The following is a 20,098-nucleotide window of genomic DNA, read 5'->3' as shown; positions in this document are numbered from 1 at the left end:
ACATGTATCCACCTTCATTTTTCTACTCCTTACCGATGTAAGGTACATGTATCCACCTTCATTTTTCTACTCCTTACCAATGAAAGGTACATGTATGCCTTCATATTTCTACTCCTTACCAATGTAAGGTACATGTATCCACCTTCATTTTTCTACTCCTTACCAATGTAAGGTACATGTATCCACCTTCATTTTTCTACTCCTTACCAATGTAAGGTACATGTATCCACCTTCATTTTTCTACTCCTTACCAATGTAAGGTACATGTATCCACCTTCATTTTTCTACTCCTTACCAATGTAAGGTACATGTATGCCTGTATACTTGTATGGAAACTAATTTTCAAAAACATAACATTACATGTCATTGGGATTATATAGCCCTCCTGCATAAGCTACTGCAACACAATTCGTTACTGACTTCATAAACTTTATGGAAGACATACTCCCATAATATTCTAATCTGACGATAATGGGCGACTTCAATTTGCATATTCAGAATCAAAGCAGTGCTACTTTGAATTTCAATAGTTCCCTTTGTGCCATGGGTCTACAACAACACGTTGACTTCGTTACACACACTGGTGGAAACATCTTAGACTTAATCATCACAAAGATTATTAATGGCGTGGATGTTTTTAAATGTGAGCAAGGATCGTTTCTTTCTAACCACTGTGTGGTAAAGGTCACTATAAATATAAAAAAAGAAACCATCACGAGTAAAACTGTAACTTCGCGCATTTGGAAAGATGTTTCTTAGGCTGATTTTTCTAATGACTAAGCTCAAATATCCATTGACTGTAATGATGTTGATACATTCGTTAATATTTTTTAATCTGAAATGGGTAGAATTATCAATAAGCATACACCGCAAAAAAAGTAAACTAATATATGTAGAGCGCAGAAACCGTGGTTTAATGAAAACATTCTGCATCTTAAAAGGACTTTCAAAAAATCAGAAAGACTGTGGAAAACATAAACAACCAGAACAGTTCCAAGCATTTAAAGAAGCATGAAACAAATATCATTATGAGATAGATTGTGAAAAGCGTTTAACGATAAGTGAAAAAGTCTCAAATGTGATTTAAAAACAGAATTGACAGGCACGAAAACTGAAAATCCAATGCCGGTTGGTACTAGTGGCGGTGATATTGCAGATAATTTTGCTGACCATTTTATGAATAAAATCTCTAAGATTCGACAGACACTCGAGATTTTTTCAAATTTTAAACCACAGCTGAAAAATGTCCCGTGTATAGACCAGTTTCAAGACCTAACTGAGTCAGAGGTTAAAGTGCTTATCAGTGAACTTAACACCAAATCGTGTCGATTGGACGTATTGCCTACCAACATATTAAAGTCTTATTTAAACATTCTTTTGCTCATCATCGCGGTACTAGTCAACATGTCTTTACAGCAAGGAGTATTTACCTCTAGATGGAAACAAGCTATTGTTAGGCCACTTTTAACCCTTCAGCGCATGTATACGAGATAGGCCGACATTGCCCATTAGCAGGTGTATATGCATCTGGCCGACTCTATTGACTACTGGATGTCAACGCATAGCACGCATATTTCAATAGGGTCATTTTAATATTTCAATTTTGCATCTTTCTTTTTGTAAACAATATCCCGAATGTTTATAAAAGTAAAGCTTAGTCTTTTGGGTATTGAATTTACCTTGAAAATATCGTCTGCTAAAATTCCATATGGAAAACAAAGTTTGAAGGGGGTTATATATTGGAGTCACCCTGTGGTCGATCGGTCGGTTTGTCAGTTTGTTGGTTTGTCAGTTTATCGGTTTGTTGGTTTGTTGGTTTGTCGGTCGGTCCATTGCAATTTACCTTGTCCGGAGCATAACTTAAAAATTACTGGATGGAATTGGATTAAACTTCATACAATGGTAGAGCATAATGAGAGGAAGTGCAATGTACAATAACCATAACTCTATTCTTGCTTATAACTGAGTTATTGCCCTTTGTTACTTTTTTTGTCCGGAGTATAACTTGAAAAGTACTTGATGTAATTCATTGAAACTTCATACAATGGTAAAGCACAATGAGAGAAAGTGCAGTGTTCAAGGACCATAACTCTACTTTAGCTAATTACTGAGTTATTGCTATTTGTTTTTTTTGCTGTCAATTTTTTTCCAGGCATTAACTTGCAAACTACTAGATGGAATTTATTGAAACTTCATACAATGGTAAAGCACAAGGAGAGGAAGTGCAGTGCACAAGAACCATAACTCTATTTTAGCTAATTACAGAGTTACTGCCCTTTGTTACTTTTTTCTTGTCCAGAGCATAACTTGAAAACTATTAGATGGAATTTAATAAAACTTCATACAGTGATAGATCAAATGAGAGGAAGTGCAGTGTACAGGAACCGCAATTCTATTTCGGCCAATTACAGAGTGATTGCCCTTTGTTACTTGTGCTTGTCCGGAGCATAACTTGAAACTACCATATGGAATTTAATAAAACTTCATAGAGTGACTGATCATAATGAGAGGGATCGCAGTGTACAGGAACCGAAATTCTATTTCAGCTAATTACAGAGCTACTGCCCTTTGTTACTTTTTCTTGTCCGGAGCATAACTTGAAAACTATTGGATGGAATTTACTAAAACTTCATACAGTGATAGATCATAATGAGAGGAAATGCCTTGTACAAGAACTGAAATTCTATTTCAGCCAATTATAGAGTTATTGCCTTTTGTTACTTTTTTCTTGTACGGAGCATTACTTGAAAACTACCGGATGGAATGTAATAAAACTTTATACAATGGTACAGCACAATAATAAGGAGTTCAGTGTACATGAATCAGTACACTATTTTAGCAATTGACAGAGTTATGGCCTTTTTCTGTGTTTTTTTTTGTCAATTTTTTGTCCGGACAGTAACTTGAAAACTACTGAATGGAATTTCATAAAACTTCATACAATGATAAATCATAATCAGAGGCGGCGTTCGGGGGTATTAATCACCTTCAGTGATAGCTCTAGTTTGAAATTTCTTTTGTAAAACTGTTAGTAAATAATTGTTTTTGTTGTTGATTAAATAAACATGTGTGAAAGAAAAGTGTTAGCATTCACTTGTGATGATTCAAACATATATGAAAGTTATGAGTCATAGACTCACTTGTCATGATTACTGATGTATGAAAGAGGCGAGTGTTAGACTCACTTGTCATGATAACTGATGTATGAAAGAGTTGAGTGTTAGACTCACTTGTCATGATTCAAACAAGTATGAGAGAGATGAGTGCTAGCATTTACTTGTCATGCTTATTTGTTATCATGTTCTTGAGACATTCAGTCTTGTATATGTAAGAAACGATTAAGAGACAGGACCGCTACATTTATCATGGCGGTGGGATAGCATGAAGTCTTTATCTGGAAGTACACATTGCACCCAAGACAGTGGGTTTCATTTACAAATAACATAGGTTATTAAAGTGACACTCTTATTCAAAATCAATACATACGGGGACTACACATATAAAACAAACATCAATATCGACTGATGAACCTTTAACTTCTTACTAAATAATGTATTTGTGGAAAATATTAATTACTGATTACAAGATTGTAACCTTGTATTTAATAGGCAGAAAACACAAAAAATATTAAATGGTTGGTGAATGGTAAAAGATTAACTGTGGTCTACTATCTCATAATGTAGAATTATCTATTTTATGCGTATTTCTTTCAAAATTCATCTCCGAGGTATCCTTCATAAGAACCATTTTTTTCGACATTTATTCATCTTTTTTTGAATATTAAAACAATATTATTAAATGTGGTAAATCTTATTTGGGAGTAAGAGTGCATCTTTAAATTGTTGATTTTATGCTTTATAAAATGTTTGTGCATAAGTTGTATCAATTTAATGCATGTTCATACATACAAACATATACATGTATTGCTTATCCTATAGGTGCTGTTTGTTCCTATGATGAAGATAAAGATTGCCTGATACCAGATAAGAAGAGGAGCAAGCCAAAGGCTTGTGCTTTCTGTTCAGGGTAAGATATGTGCCTTTAAGTTATAGAGGAGATTGTTCAGTGTAAGATGCTTGCTAAAGGGGAGATTGTTTACCTTGGAGTTTGAGAGCCCAGGGTTTGATGCTTGCCAGAGACTTGGGTTAACATGCTTGCCAGAGACCTGAAGGAGATTGTTGAGGGTAAGATGCTTGCCCGAGACCTGGGTTTAGATGTTTTCCTTGGAGTAAGAGGACATTGTGTAGGATAATATGCTTGCCTGAGACTGAGGAGATTGTTCATGGTAAGATTCTTGTAAGAGACATGGTGGAGATTTTCAAGGTAAAATGCTTGCCTTGGAGTTGGAGGAAATTGTTCAGGGAAAGATGCTTGTCTGAGACTGGGAGGAGATTCGTTCAAGTATTGTCATGGTAAACACTTGCCTGAGACTTGGAGGAAAGAGATTGGAAGAGATTTATTCAAGTTTTGGAGGAAATTCATTCAAGTTTTGTCATGGTAAGATGCGCTATTTTCTCATTTTGCAAACAAAGGTGTCCTTGGTTTTAAATACCTATTGTGAAATAATGGTTATTAGAAATCAGACTTTAGTCTTTCTTTGAACATGCACCCAGGGATTGAGCTAGATTCTAGAACAAGAAAACTTAAGGTTTTAAGCAATGTCAGGTCAATTTGATCTGAAATCAAGTTTTTAACTACAGTCCACATTTGGTAGTATCCATTTGAAAATGTTAAAAAGCGTGAAATTTGCAATAGAGTTTTTAGCTCTACTGGCCAAAGGCCAGAAGAGCTTTTGCGATGGTAATGTGTGCATCGTATGTGCTTCTGTGCGTCAATGCGTCTGTAAACAGTTGCTTGTGAACACGATACAGTCTTCAGTTTTGATTGTATCTCTATGAAACTTGTACAGTATTTAGATATCCACCAGAGCTCAGTTCCTTTCGAAAACCAGCCAGATCCACCCATGCATGTCTAGATTAAGGCCCTTGAAAGTATAAAAAAATGCTATTTTTAGAAAAAAATTTAAATGGCAGACTTCCTGTTTTGCTTTAAAAACATCTCCTCTAAAACCATCTCCTCTAAAACTACCAGTCCAAATTCAATGAAACTTTTCAGGAAGCTTCCTTGGCTGACCCTCTACAAAAATGCATCAAGGGGTCACAATTCATCAACAACAACAACAACAAAATGGCCGACTTCCTGTTTTGCTTTAAAAAACATCTCCTCTGAAACTTCCAGTCCAAATTCAATTAAACTTTACATGAAGCTGCCTTGGGTAACCTTCTACAAAAATACAACAAGGGGTCACGATTGATCAACAACAACAACAATCTGGCCAACTTCCTGTTTTGCTTTATAAAAGATCACCTCTGAAACTACTAGGCCAAATTCACTGAAATTTTACAGGAAGCTTCATTGCATGACCCTCTACAAAAATACAACAAGGCATTGAGATTGATCAACAACAACAACAAAATGGCGTACTTACTGTTTTGCTTTAATAAACATCTTCTCTGAAACTACCTGGCCAAATTCAATGAAAGTTTACAGGAAGCTTCATTGCATGACCCTTTACAAATATCAAACAACGCATCATCACGGTAAAGATATGTTTAAATTGCAACATTTTTATTAATGCTTTATCACAGAGTTGTGGGCCTTTGCTTAGGTGAGCGTTTTAGGGCCATTATGGCCATCTGTTTGGTTGTGCATTTTGTTTTATGTTGCACACCCCCTTGCCCTTGTTGAAAGAGATCAAAATTACAGTTTAAAGGGTTTGGTTGATTTTAAGCTCTATTAGCCAAAGACCAGAAGTGTCTGTCGTTTGCACATCCATCTAAACACAATTGCTTGTGAATGTTTGTTCAAATTATGCCCCTGGCCGGTCATTACTGGCCACGCCTCCGAGTTCACAGGTTTGGTATACTTAAATTGGGAAATGTTTGAAAATCTTTTTGTCTGAAACCGCTAGGCAGACCCTTGCTATTTTGAATAAGGCATAATTTAGTGGGCCCCTACCATGGTTGTTCAAATTATGTTTCTGGGGTCAAAACTGGCCCTGCCCCGGGGGTCACAAGTTCCCTAGAAACTTATTTAAGAAAAACTTTCAAAATCTTCTTGTTTCAACCACAAGGCTCATACCGTTGATATTTGTTGTGGAGCAAAACACCGTCTAGCAAAACAGTTGAAATAATGCCCCTGGGGCCAAAGCTGGCCCCACCCCTTTTGACCTACTTTTAGCTTGACTATTCGAAGAATAAGGAGGGCTATACTACTCGCCCCAGCGTCAGCGTCAGCATCGGCGTCTGGTTAAAGTTTTAGGGCAAGTTGGGATTTTCACTTATAAGTCCAATACCCATCCTTCAATTGACTTAATACTTCACACATTTGTTCATTTGGCTATCACATAATGAGGTTAGATAACTCCATATTATCCTTTATACAAATTATGGCCCCTGATTGACTGTGGAACTTAGGTTTAAGTTTTAGGGCATGTTGGGATATTTATTAATAAATTCTATACCCTTTGTTTAATTGACTTAATACTTCACACAGTTGTTCAGGACCATCACACAATGAGGTTACATAACTCCATATTATCCTTTATACAAGTTATGGCCTATGATTGACTATTGAACTTAGGTTAAAGTTTTAGGGCAGGTTGGGATATTTATTGATAACTTCTATACCCTTCATTTAATTGACTTAATACTTCACATAGTTGTTCAGGACCATCCCACAATGAGGTAGCATAACTCCATATTATCCTAAATACAAGTTATGGCCCCTGATTGACTTAGGTTAAAGTTTTAGGGCAGGTTAAAGTTTAAGGGCAAGTTGGGATTTTCACTTAAAACTCCAATACCATTCATTCAATTGACTTAATACTTCACACAGATGTTCAGAGCCATCACATAATGAGGTTAGATAAGTCCATATTATCTTTTATACAAATTATGGCCCCTGATTGACTATGGAACTTAGGTTAAAGTTTTAGGGCAGGTTGGGATATTGTTTAATAACTTCTATACCCTTCATTCAATTGACTTAATACTTCACACAATTGTTCAGGACCATCACCCAATGAGGTTACATAACTCCATATCCTTAATGCAAGTTATGGCCCCTGATTGACTTAGGTTAAAGTTTTAGGCAAGTAAAAGTTAAGGGCAAGTTGAGATTTTAATAAAAAAAACTTCTATACCGTTCATTAAATGCACTTAATAAATTTAAAATTATTTTCGACCATCTTACAACAAGAAACATAACTTTGTTTTAAGCCTAAATACAAGTTATGGCCCTTTTTTATTTTTTTTTATTTCCTTTGAAAGGCATATTTGTATATTCTTAACCACATTTTCATAATGGGAAATCAAGGTATTTGAATGACATGCATCATTGTTTGGGCGGGTTGCATCAAAGTCACCTTATGTATCAAATAATTTTAGTTAGGTTTGACATAAAGAGACCAAACTTGGTATTATTACATCGTTATTGTATTCAAAGCGGCGTAGTCGAGCACGCTGTCTTACGACAGCTCTTGTTTTGTTTGGCTTTGAAATGGCTTGTTTGTTGCCAGAAATTTGGTCTTTTCCTCCTGAACTGGCTTAATAAGAGTAGGACATGGTTTTCTGGCTCTAGAAGGGCTAAATGATTGCCAAATATGTGGTACTAGGTACTTAGAATGCTAATTTATACCCATAAGCTTGTCAAGATTTAACTTTAGCTTTATGGTTGCCAAAATGTGGGCAATTTAGCACTGCGCACTAAATTGGATTCATGTTTCCCAAAGTGATGTTCTATCTTAATCTTAATTAGAGCTCTGCATGAGTATGTTGGGTTCTGATAAAGCTATTATGCTTGCCAATATTGTTGTATTTGAAACTGGATATGCATAATGAGAGATGCACATAATGTTTGTTTGGCTCTGAATTGGATGTATGGTTGTATGGATGTCGTCTATTTAGAACTTGGAAGGCTCAATTAGAGATGCCAACGGGTTATGGTTGTCAAAATGTAGTTAAGCTGGCACTGATAAGGCTTAAGTCGATCTGCATATGCGTTTGTTTAGCTCTTAATGGGAATCATCAACACCAAAGTGTGGCCTGTTTGGCACTGAGTTGGCTTTGTTAGAATTACACATGGGCTTGTGTGTCTCTGAAAGTGCTGTATGGTTGCTAAAATGTGGTTTATTTGCGGCACTAAGTACAATTCATTATTGCTAAATAGTGGTTTGCTGTATGGTTACCAAACTGTGTTATTTGACACTGATTAGGTTTATTTAGAGCTGTGCACAAGTGTGTTAGTTTGGATTTAAATCAAGTTTATTGATACCTAAACTTGGATTTGTGGGCACTGAGTAGTCTCATTTAGAAATGCACATGTGCACTGGGTTAGTTGGCACATATTAAGCTTCATTATAGCTACACATCAGTTAGTTTGGCTCTAAATTGGCTCCATGGTTGCCAAAAGTGGTCTTGTTGGCATTAAGTAGGCTTTATTAGAACTGCACAAATGGCTCTAAATGGGCTTCATAGCTACCATATGTAATATGATTGGTACTGATCAGGCTTTAATTGAGCTTTTTGTTATTGTTTTAGTTGGTTTTATGGTAATAAAGAGGTCTATCTGGCGTTTGGTAAGCATGATTAGAGCTAATTATGTGTTGATTTTATCTTTGTTTTGGCTTTATTACGGATTATCATGATACCAAGTAGGCTTTTTCAGAAAAGCACATGTGTTTCCTGGTTCTGAAATGGGATTATGGTTGACAAAAATAAGTTAATGACGGCAATATTGGATTTGGTGGCCGATAACGCTTCTTTAGAGTTGCCCATGGGTTTGATTCGCTCTGAATGGTTGGTAAAATGTGGGATTTTTGCTCTGGATAAACACCTAAATTTTGCTCAGAATGGGCATCATTGTTGCCTAAATGTGGTCCATTTGTAACTAAGGTGGCTGAATATACGATTTCTTTACACTAAAATGATCTAAAATTTATCAAAACTATTGTGTATAATGTGAAATCAATAGAGCGTCATAGAGCCATTGTATTGTATTAGTTGCAATATGGACAGTCAAAAGGTTCTTTTGACACACAGTGTACGTGATAGGAGTAAGTCTTGGGCTCTAATAAGGTTTAAAATACTAAGTGAACTAATAGAAACACATTTTGGCTTTCTAATTACTGATTAGACCTGGGCATAAATGTTCTTGTTTTTTGGTACTACAATATTTACACATTATGTTAAAAAAGCACTGGATAGACTTGAAACGTGATACGTCCTGCTGGTGGATTAGCTTATTTGAAACTAAAACATATATTTGTTTATGCAGCTTGTTAAGCAGGGTATGGGCTAATTTAGGGACACTTTATGGTTAACTTGACTTGTGTGTTAGAAAAAGAGGAAATCACAATTCATTTTGATTATTTGGTGTTTTTTATAATTTTTGACATTCAAAAGATTTTGACCTTAAATTTTTGAAATTCTTAGTTTTGTAAATCAAAATGAACTACTTGATAAAACATCTACCATCGGACCTGGACATTAAATAGGTCAGTTTTTTGGTAATTTATTTTGATACCAGCTCAATTATCCATAAGACGCTTACATAAATAGCAAGTTTGCAACCACTCTTGGTATGTTTAACGCTTTAGCACATAGACTAGTGGCCAGATTACACCTCCCAGTCAATAGCCAACTTACTGATAAGCAGTCCTTATCTGCATAGGATATTTGAAAATGAGAAAATGAATACAGCAGTATGACCTTAAAATCAATATAACTCCAAATAATTGTTTCCAAATCTTTTTTATGTGAATACATTTTTATAGATAATTAAATTATCTAATGAATGGTGTCAATAATGAAACATAAAATTATTTTATTTCATCTGTGAATGCATTTTCAAGATGGAATTGTAACATTTCTTTGAAATGTCATAATTGCATTAAATCAAAGGGTAATAAAATGCTGAGATCGATCTAAATTTTATTACCCCTATCATAAAAAAGACCCATATGGATTAAAAAGTCGACAATTGATGTTCTTGTGTATAATACACAATAATGTGGCAGGAATATCCGGTGTCATCCAGCTGAGAGATCCAGTCCAGAGTGTCTGTTTAACTTTATTACCCCCTCATAAAATTCTTTACAAAAAGAAAGCCGAGAAATGTTTTCAAAGTAATGAATAAAAAGATCTAGATCATGAAACGCTTGCACAAATGTGTTTACTTGACCTATTTTACGACTGGAACCATGCTGGCCATCAATTAGCTCAGCAGAAAATTTACTCATCATTTTCTCGGCTACTTATTGTTTCTATTGTTTGTAGCACAAAATATTATCTTCAAATAATTATAATCTTTATTGATTTTAATGGTTAATTCAACTGACATAATATATTCAATGATTTACACATCAATGTTATTGGGGAAATTCCATACTGTACAGTACTGCTATTCCTGGAGGATTTATTACTTCACAGTGGGATCTCACACCTGTGATTGGCAGTATAAATAATAACCTTCAAATTTTAGCAGACAACATTTTCGAGGGAAAATCAATACACAAAAGGTTAAGCTTTAGCTTTATAAACATCCGGGATATTGTTTACAAAAAGGAAGATGCAAAATTGAAGTATTGAAATGACCCTATTGAAATATGCGGGAGATGCGTTTACATCCAGTAGTGTATAGGGTTGGTCAGATGCGTTTACATCTGCTAATGAGCTATGTCTGCCTATCTCGTATACATGCGCTAAAGGGTTAATGCTATGAAACGTTGGCTTATCCAAAAGATATGAAAATATTTCCAAAGATATGACTATGAAAAGGATATATATATATGGGAAAATTAATTGCTTGGGTATTTTTCATATTCTGACCTTGAAACGATCATTACGTTGGCCTTAAAGTGGTCAATGCTGGAATTAAAATTTAGAGTACATAATGAAAGAAGTAGTAGCCATGTGAATATTTAACAATGTCAATTAAAAGAAAATATATTACCATATTCATAAATAATATTTTTACTAAAATTGACATTTTATGGCGGCCATTTTGAAAGCCATCTTGGATTTCTCGCACCATGCTTTGAATATTTCTTCCACCACCTGCATACACTACAACCGAACATTTTGGTGTATAAAATTGCTTGTCTCATACACTTTGAATAATAAATTATTGACCCGACTGTCACTCTATTATCATTTCTAGTCATTTTAAATGATAATTATATGCATGAGATTAAAAAGCTTTTCGATGCAATGGAATAGTTTTAGAATTCTTTTCAACAAGACACACTTCAAACAATGTTGGAAACATATATACATATTACTTGCACATATTTACAAACTTATTTCACAGAAAAATTAAAGAACTTCCAGAAGTCTACAGGTTTGGAAAGATAACACTGGCGGACATATTTAAATTTTAGGGAAAAATGGTTGTCATGGCAACAAAAAGCTAGTTCTGTATAAAAATATTTTTGTTTTATTATGCCCCCGAAGGTGGGCATATTAAAATCGCACCGTCTGTCCGTCCGTCCGTCCGTCCGTCCGGCTCTATAACTTTCCCTTGTATGGACAGATTTTAAAATAACTTGCCACATGTGTTCCACATACCAAGACGACGTGTGGCGTGCAAGACTCGTGTCCCTACCTCAAAGGTCAAGGTCACACTTAGTGTTTATTCACAATGGAGTGCTGCATATAAGGACATAGAGTATAGGTTGTCGTGTCCAGGCTGTAACTTTCTCTTGTATGGACAGATTTTAAAATAACTTGCCACATGTGTTTCACATACCAAGACGACGTGTCGCGTGCAAGACCCGTGTCCCTACCTCAAAGGTCAAGGTCACACTTAGTGTTTATTTACAATGGAGTGCTGCATATAAGGACATAGAGTATAGGTTGTCGTGTCCGGGCTGTAACTTTCCCTTTGATTGACATATTTTAAAATAACTTGCCACATGTGTTCCACATACCAAGACGACGTGTCGCGTGCAATACCCGTGTCCCTACCTCAAAGGTCAAGGTCACACTTAGTGTTTATTCACAATGGAGTGCTGCATATAAGGACATAGAGTATAGGTTGTCGTGTCCGGGCTGTAACTTTCTCTCGTATGGACAGATTTTAAAAGAACTTGCCACATGTGTTCCACATACCAAGACGACGTGTTGCCTGCAAGACACGTGTCCCTACTTCAAAGGTCAAGGTCACACTGAGTGTTTATTCACAATGGAGTGCTGCATATAAGGACATAGAGTATAGGTTGTTGTGTCCGGGCTGTAACTTTCCCTTGTATTAACAGATTTTAAAATAACTTGCCAAATGTGTTCCACATACCAAGACGACATGTCACGTGCAAGACCTGTGTCCCTACCTCAAAGGTCAAGGTCACACTTAGTGTTTATTCACAATGGAGTGCTGCATATAAGGATATAGAGTATAGGTTGTCGTGTCCGGGCTGTAACTTTCTCTTGTATGGACAGATTTTAAAATAACTTGCCACATGTGTTCCACATACCAAGACAACGTGTCGCGTGCAAGACCGTGTCCCTACCTCAAAGGTTAAGGTCACACTTAGTGTTTATTCACAATGGAGTGCTGCATATAAGGACATAGAGTTTAGGTTGTCGTGTCAGGGCTGTTACTTTCCCTTGTATGGACAGATTTTAAAATCACTTGCTACATGTGTTCCACATAATTATGAAGACGACATGTCGTGTGCAAGACCCATGTCCCTACCTCTAAGGTGAAAGATACACTAAGTGTTTATTCACAAGGGAATTCTGAATATAAGGACATAACATTGTAGGTTGTCAAGTATGGGTGGTATTTTTTATGTTCAGAGGCAATTTAAAATAACTTGCCATATGTATTTGACACGTAAAGGCAAGATCAACTTTTCATGTACTGACCTTGTTCGTAGGTCAATGTCACATTCGGGGGCATTCATCACATACTGTGACAGCTCTTGTTTTTTCGTTAGATTTAAAGAAAAAGTAAATACTACGTAAATTATGTATTTACTTAGGTCATGTCAAAATTTATTTACTAATACAAGTCCTCTTTATAATATTAAGGGTCATGACGGCCATCTTGGATTTTGGCAGCCATCTTGGACGAAATTGAGATGGGTCCTGAGTTTTTTTTTAACCTGAACATACATATACATCATTTGGCAAAGTTTCATAATTTTAACCCAAAGTGCACAATTTGATGAAATTGCGTCATTGTTCGGGCGGGCTGGTGGGATGGCAGCAGATGTATCGAATAATTTTATATTTTAGCTAGGTTTGACATAAAGAGTCCAAACTTGGTGAATACGAAGAGTTTATGGAGACCTTTTATTGGAATGCGTTTGAGGCCCCTAGGATGAAGGTCAAGGTTACTATTAATAAAAAAAGATTTGGTATTGAATAACTTAAGTAAGGGTCTACCTATTGTGACCAAACTTGGTATATAGGAAGAGTTTATAGAGACCTTTTCTGAGATTGTGTTTTGGGCCCCCGAGAGTTATGGTCTAGGTCAAGGTCACTGTTGCTAAAAATAGAAATATGGTTAGTACTGAATAACTCAGTAAGGGTTGATATAGTGTGACCAAACATGGTATATAGGACAAGTTTATGCAGAGCTTTCATGGATTGTTTTTTGGCTCCCTAGGGTCAAGGTCACTGTTTCTAAAAATAAAAGAAAGCAGTTGAAACTGAATCTCTTCTGCCAATCATTAAAAACCTGGTTTTGTCACATCGCGATTCTTGTTCACTTTTTTATTTGATTGTTTTATTGCTTTTGACAGGCACATAATACATCGATATTGTATTCTCTTCTAAGTCAAAGCAGCGTAGTCGAGCGCGCTGTCTTACAACAGCTCTTATTTATTTTAAAAGCTACAGTGACTGTAATGAAATTTGGACCATGTGTACAGTTTTGAAAAAGAGCATCAATGTTGTCCTTGGATGACATTGACTTTGACCTTTTGATCTACTTTCTTATTTTTAAAGCTACAGCAATGAAAGTTGGACCATGTGTACAGTTTTGAGATACAGTTGAGATAGACAATTCAAATAATATTCAGATGTTTTAAACCAGGCACTATATACAAACTACACCATCCAAATTAAATCGCTCATTATCTGCAATCGATGTTTGTTACATATACACTTACTCAAAGTCATTCTTTAACAACCGCTGAATTTGCTTCATTATCTCCTAAAACTGATGCCCAGTGCTATCGCAGTATGATCTGAAAACTATGTGATGACTGTGTTCGAAACAATTATTGAAAAATAGGTGTGAAATACCTATTTCGAGACCGTAATTTTGACTTCGAAATAGTGATAATTTCTAAATAGCAATTTTGGATTATTGATGAAAAATTTGATTAAACAAAGTAGAAATAATATGGGGACTGAAAAAATCAAAATAGTAATAATTTTTTATAAACAGTGTTCAGAGTAAAGGTGTTTAAATGTATATCTCTTTAGCCTTGGACATGCCTTAGTGATTCAATTCAGTGTATTGGCTAATAAGTTTTACAGTACAATCAACACACTTCGATTATGCTCTTTAATTTAAAGTAGGGATGGCAACGAGTACCCGCGTACTCGAGTACTCGATCAATCGTATGAGTTCTCTTAATTAGTTGAGAGTTGCAAACTGTCAACAAAGGGCCCCTATTTCCAATTAGCGCTGATGTCAATTAACAAATATTTGATAGCGGAACTTTCACCTACACAATTCTATTGTTTACCAATTAGAGACCTTTCACCAAACAATGGATGCTAACGAGCAAACGAATAGCGACCGTTACGAGCATTGATTTCTTAATGGGCGTATTTTAACTTTTTTTTGTAATGATTATCACAATTGATTGGTTGATATTTTAAATCAAGAATTATGAATATTAATGAGGTAAACAACAATAATACAGTACGAAGTATTTTTGTTCATTGTGCTATTAATGTTCGTTCATTGTAATTCTGATGTTCATTATAAATCTCGATTATCTAGACGCTCGAATAAAATCCGCAGCCGGGTTTAACTTTACAGCTATATTGTAGCTAATTTGCAGTGCATACTTATATATAAAATCATTAAAGTGAAATGAAAAATATACGCCATGAAGGATACATGTATACACGATCTTGTCTTTCCCAAATACAAATTCATTTTTTCTGAGTAATCGAGTACCCGAGTACTCAATCGAAAGATTGTCCGAGTATTCGAGTACCAATTTTACTACTCGTTGCCATCCCTAATTTAAAGATGCACTATTACTCCCAAATAAGATTAACCATAATTAATAATAACGTTTTAATATTCCAAAAAGGATGAAGAAATGTCGAAAACAATGATTCTTATGAAGGATATCGAGTTTAATTGAAAAGAAATGAGCATAAAACACGATATTTCTACCGTATGAGACTATAGTAGACCACAATTAATCTTTTAGCATTCACCAATCATTTAATATTTTTGTGCTTTCTGCTATTAAATAAACGGTTAAAATCTTGTTATCAGTAATTTAAAATTTCCCTAAATACATTTTTTAGTAAGTAAATATAGGTTTATCAGTCAAAAATGATATTGGTTATACATGTGTATGCAAAGATAAGAGTGTCACTTTAAGTTAAATCTAAAAAGGTTATTGAAACAGCCATGCTGATTCATTTCTAGTGGTATGTTGCGGAAGGTAGCGGCTGATGGTTCAGTGGAGTACATAAACGGGGACCGCACAAGCACTCCGTGTGTGGGGAGCAAGTGCCCTTGTGGTTTCAAACACTTCTGGAATGGCAAGGAGTACGACAATTTGCCGGAGTTGTGAGTTATTAGATAAAAAATTATTATCAGCGATGTTAAGAATAAATGTAGAAGTTTTTGTTTAGGCTATCTTTGCATACCATTCATTATATTTGAATGATCAAGACAACACAATACTAGTTTCCTATTTCAGTGCCAACATTTTTTTTAATAATATAAGAAATCTCTTTAGTATGTTAATGTTCCAAAATAACTTTAATATACATCTCAAAATCGCAGTATATGGGCATTTATTCCATTAAATAATTGTTTGTCCAGAATACCAGTGTCCCTACACTGGGGTGGGAAGACAGTGACAGAAGAGATTGCCTGGTTCCAGTCGGAAACTGACAACACACTTGACAGTAATGTGTTTGAGGTTGCACAGAATCTTGTGCAAAAACATTTTCCCGGTATGATCAGCTCAACATTTTCTCGCATTTCATGTAGAGGTCCTTCGCATTTTGACTCTAGTTCTAATTTAAGGATGGTTCAGATCATGACTTATAACCCTTTCTTTTAGAAAAATATGTATATAATATTTTCATACTAAAATAAGTTTTATATTCTTGCCAACTGTTATAGAAGTTGAAGGTGGAGATTTAGCAACTTTGTCTCTGGCCATCTTAATATACTCATGTAATACATAATCTATCCAAGGGGAGTTTGGCAGTGAGAGAATGGTACAACAGGTAGTGGACTCTATCCTTGCCCAATCTGCTGCCTCCCTGAAGGAAGGTGGCGCCACACAGAGACAAGACAGTGAGAAACCCATGGACACGTTTAACCCAGAGACAGCCTCCAAGATCATTCTCACTGGATTCAAGGTGAGACCAGTTAGAAGAGAAACATATATCATTCTCGCTGGATTCAAGGTGAGACCAGTTAGAAGAGAAACATATATCATTCCCGCTGATACATTGTGAGACCAGTAAGGAGGGAAACATAGATCATGCCTACTTGATGCATTGTCAGACATGCATAAGGGGAACATAGATGATCCTCACTGGATACAAGGTGAACCATTAGTATGGAAACAAAGATCATCCTTACTGGATACAAGGTGAGACCAGGGGTAAGGAATTAAAGATCATCCCACCGGATCCTTCTCACTGGATACATTGTGAGGAGACCAGTAATAGGGAAACATAGATCCCTCTCACTGGATACATTGTGAGATCAGAAGAAGGGAAACATAGATCCTTCTCACTGGATACATTGTGAGATCAGAAGTAGGGAAACATAGATCCCTCTCACTGGATACATTGTGAGATCAGAAGTAGGGAAACATAGATCCTTCTCACTGGATACATTGTGAGGAAACCAGTAATAGGAAAACATAGATCCTTCTCACTAAATTCATTGTTAGACTAGTATTAGGGAAACATAGATCATCCTCACTGGATACATTGTGAGGAGACCAGTATGAGGAAAACATAGATCCTTCTCACTGAATACATTGTGAGACCAGTAGTAGAAAACATACATCATTCTCACTAGATACAAGGTGAGGCCAGTAGTAGGAAACATAAATCATTCTCACTAGATACAAGGTGAGGCCAGTAGTAGGAAACATACATCATTCTCACAAGATACAAGGTGAGGCCAGTAGTAGGAGAAACATACATCATTCTCACAAGATACAAGGTGAGACCAGTAGTAGGAAACATACATCATTCTCACAAGATACAAGGTGATGCCAGTTGTAGGAAACATAAATCATTCTCACTAGATACAAGGTGAGACCAGTAGTAGGAAACATAAATCATTCTCACTAGATACAAGGTGATGCCAGTTGTAGGAAACATAAATCATTCTCACTAGATACAAGGTGAGGCCAGTTGTAGGAAACATACATCATTCTCACTAGATACTAGGTGAGGCCAGTTGTAGGAAACATAAATCATTCTCACTAGATACAAGGTGATGCCAGTTGTAGGAAACATAAATCATTCTCACTAGATACAAGGTGAGACCAGTAATAGGAAACATAAATCATTCTCACTAGATACAAGGTGAGGCCAGTTGTAGGAAACATACATCATTCTCACTAGATACTAGGTGAGGCCAGTTGTAGGAAACATAAATCATTCTCACTAGATACTAGGTGAGGCCAGTTGTAGGAAACATAAATCATTCTCACTAGATACAAGGTGAGGCCAGTTGTAGGAAACATAAATCATTCTCACTAGATACAAGGTGAGGCCAGTTGTAGGAAACATAAATCATTCTCACTAGATACAAGGTGAGGCCAGTTGTAGGAAACATAAATCATTCTCACTAGATACAAGGTGAGGCCAGTTGTAGGAAACATAAATCATCCTCACAAGGTACATTGTGAGACCAGTAGTAGGGAAACTGTGACCAGTAGTAGTAACATAGATCATCTTCTCTGGATACATTGTGAAACTAGTATTAGGGAAACATAGACTTTTATAACTGAATACATTGTGAGACCAGTCGTAGGGAAACATTGATCATCTTCATTAGATACATTGTGTTACCAGTAGTAGGGATCATACCCACTGGATATAAAGTTGGGAGCAGAAGTAAAGAAACATACATCATTCTCACTGATTCAATGTGAGGTTAGCAGGAAAACATAGGTCATCCTCATTGGATATCTTTTGAGACCAGAAGGAGGGACATAAGGTCATGCTCACTGGACACAAGATGAGGTCAGTAGCTCAGAAACAAATATCATTCTTACTGGATGCAAGGCAAAACAATTAGTAGTGAAACATAGATCAATATCACTGGAAACAAAGTGAGACCAGTTAGGAGAGACCCATACAGCACACCAGCATAATGTACATTTTCATTTACTGAACCCTTTTAAACATTCAAAGGGCCTGAGTAGCCTGATATAGGTGTTCACTTCTCACCCAAGAGGTTGTGCATTTTATCCTCGCCAGCCGTACTTTCTCATGCCCCTTAAAAAAAGGAAACCAGCTATTATCCAAAGTATTGTTGGAACACAATTAAAAGCATTGTAGGTACACTTCTATGTCATATTGTTTGTTATAGAAAAAGACAATGCACAAGGAAGAGCTTGTTAAGAGTGAGAAAGAGAAGCAGGTTCTTTCCAACATACAGACACATGCACCCAAGATGCAGCAGAAAAAAACAACCAAGGACACTGCGGCTACCAAAGCACACTCTGAATTGGTAAGTTACTGTTGAGCTAGATCACAATTCTTACCTTTTTGTGCAACAACAATGTTAAAAGCTGATTCTTTTTTTTTATATTTCGATCTATTTTTAGCTCAACTATTCGAAGAATAAGGAGAGCTATACTACTCACCCAAGCATTGGCGTCGCACCTTGGTTAAGGTATTGCATGTAAGCACCTTAAGGTCATTATCTCAGCAAATGCATAATGTATTGCATTGAAACTTTAAATATGTATTCCCAACTATCCAACCTACTTAATTAATCAAGTTAGATAACACTAATTTGAATATAATGCAAATTATGGGCCTTTATTATTTGACTTAAAATTGTGGTTAAGGTTTTGCATGTAACCACATTGAAGTTAATATCTGAATTAATACATCATGTGTTGCATTGAAACTTAAGACAAGTGCTCCCAACTACCCAACTTAATTAATCAAGTTAGATAACTCTATCATGCATATAATTGCCCTTTATTATTCAACATAGAAATTCTAGTTAAGGTTTTGCATGTAAGCACACATAGGTTAATATCTCAGCAAATACTTGATGTATTGCATTGAGACTATACAACAGTATTCAACCATCCAGCCTACTTGAAAAACCAAATTGGATTACTGTGTTTTGCAAATGATGGTCCTTTATTATTTGACTTAGAAATTCTGGTTAAGGTTTTGCATGTAACCATTCTTAAGGCCAAATAAAAAAAATGGTGCATTTCAGGTAACACTGCCAAAAAAAATAGGGTAGGTAGGTCGGAATATTTTATTTATTTTTTTTATATTTTTTTTTTTGATATATTGATTTCAGTAACTGTTGACTCAGAAAGTAACAAAAATAAAAGTCATCAATTTTCAGGTTTATCAGTAGTTTTTAAACATGTTCCATGCTTCAAAGGAAACAATCTTTATTTGTCTGGTTAAATACTTTGACAATGATGGTTGGATTTCAACTAAGTTATAGTACACCACTCTGCTATTATTTAAGACTTTCCAGGAACAATTTTACTTTTCTTTATGCACCCTTTTGCTTTTAATCACCCTCTGTATAATGCTAACCTCCCTGTAACATAAATACATGAAGAGTGGGACAGCAAATTTACCATAGAAGCCAT

General features: G+C 35.7%; 1 protein-coding gene across 1 annotated transcript in view; it reads left to right on the top strand.

The window, feature by feature from the left end:
* Positions 1-20,098, top strand: part of LOC128230402 (deubiquitinating protein VCPIP1-like) — a 117,965-nt gene that overhangs the window by 54,767 nt on the left and 43,100 nt on the right. Inside the window, exons 7-11 of the mRNA XM_052942630.1 lie at positions 3,939-4,026; positions 15,688-15,831; positions 16,090-16,223; positions 16,471-16,637; positions 18,838-18,978. Coding sequence (XP_052798590.1) covers positions 3,939-4,026; positions 15,688-15,831; positions 16,090-16,223; positions 16,471-16,637; positions 18,838-18,978 — 674 coding nt within the window. The remainder of the gene's footprint in view (positions 1-3,938; positions 4,027-15,687; positions 15,832-16,089; positions 16,224-16,470; positions 16,638-18,837; positions 18,979-20,098) is intronic.

The sequence above is a fragment of the Mya arenaria genome, chromosome 4, assembly GCF_026914265.1.
Source record: "Mya arenaria isolate MELC-2E11 chromosome 4, ASM2691426v1".
In the NCBI taxonomy this organism is placed as follows: Eukaryota; Metazoa; Mollusca; class Bivalvia; order Myida; family Myidae; genus Mya; species Mya arenaria.
Note: the sequence above shows the minus strand (reverse complement) of the source record. Positions and strands in the feature narration are given on the sequence as shown.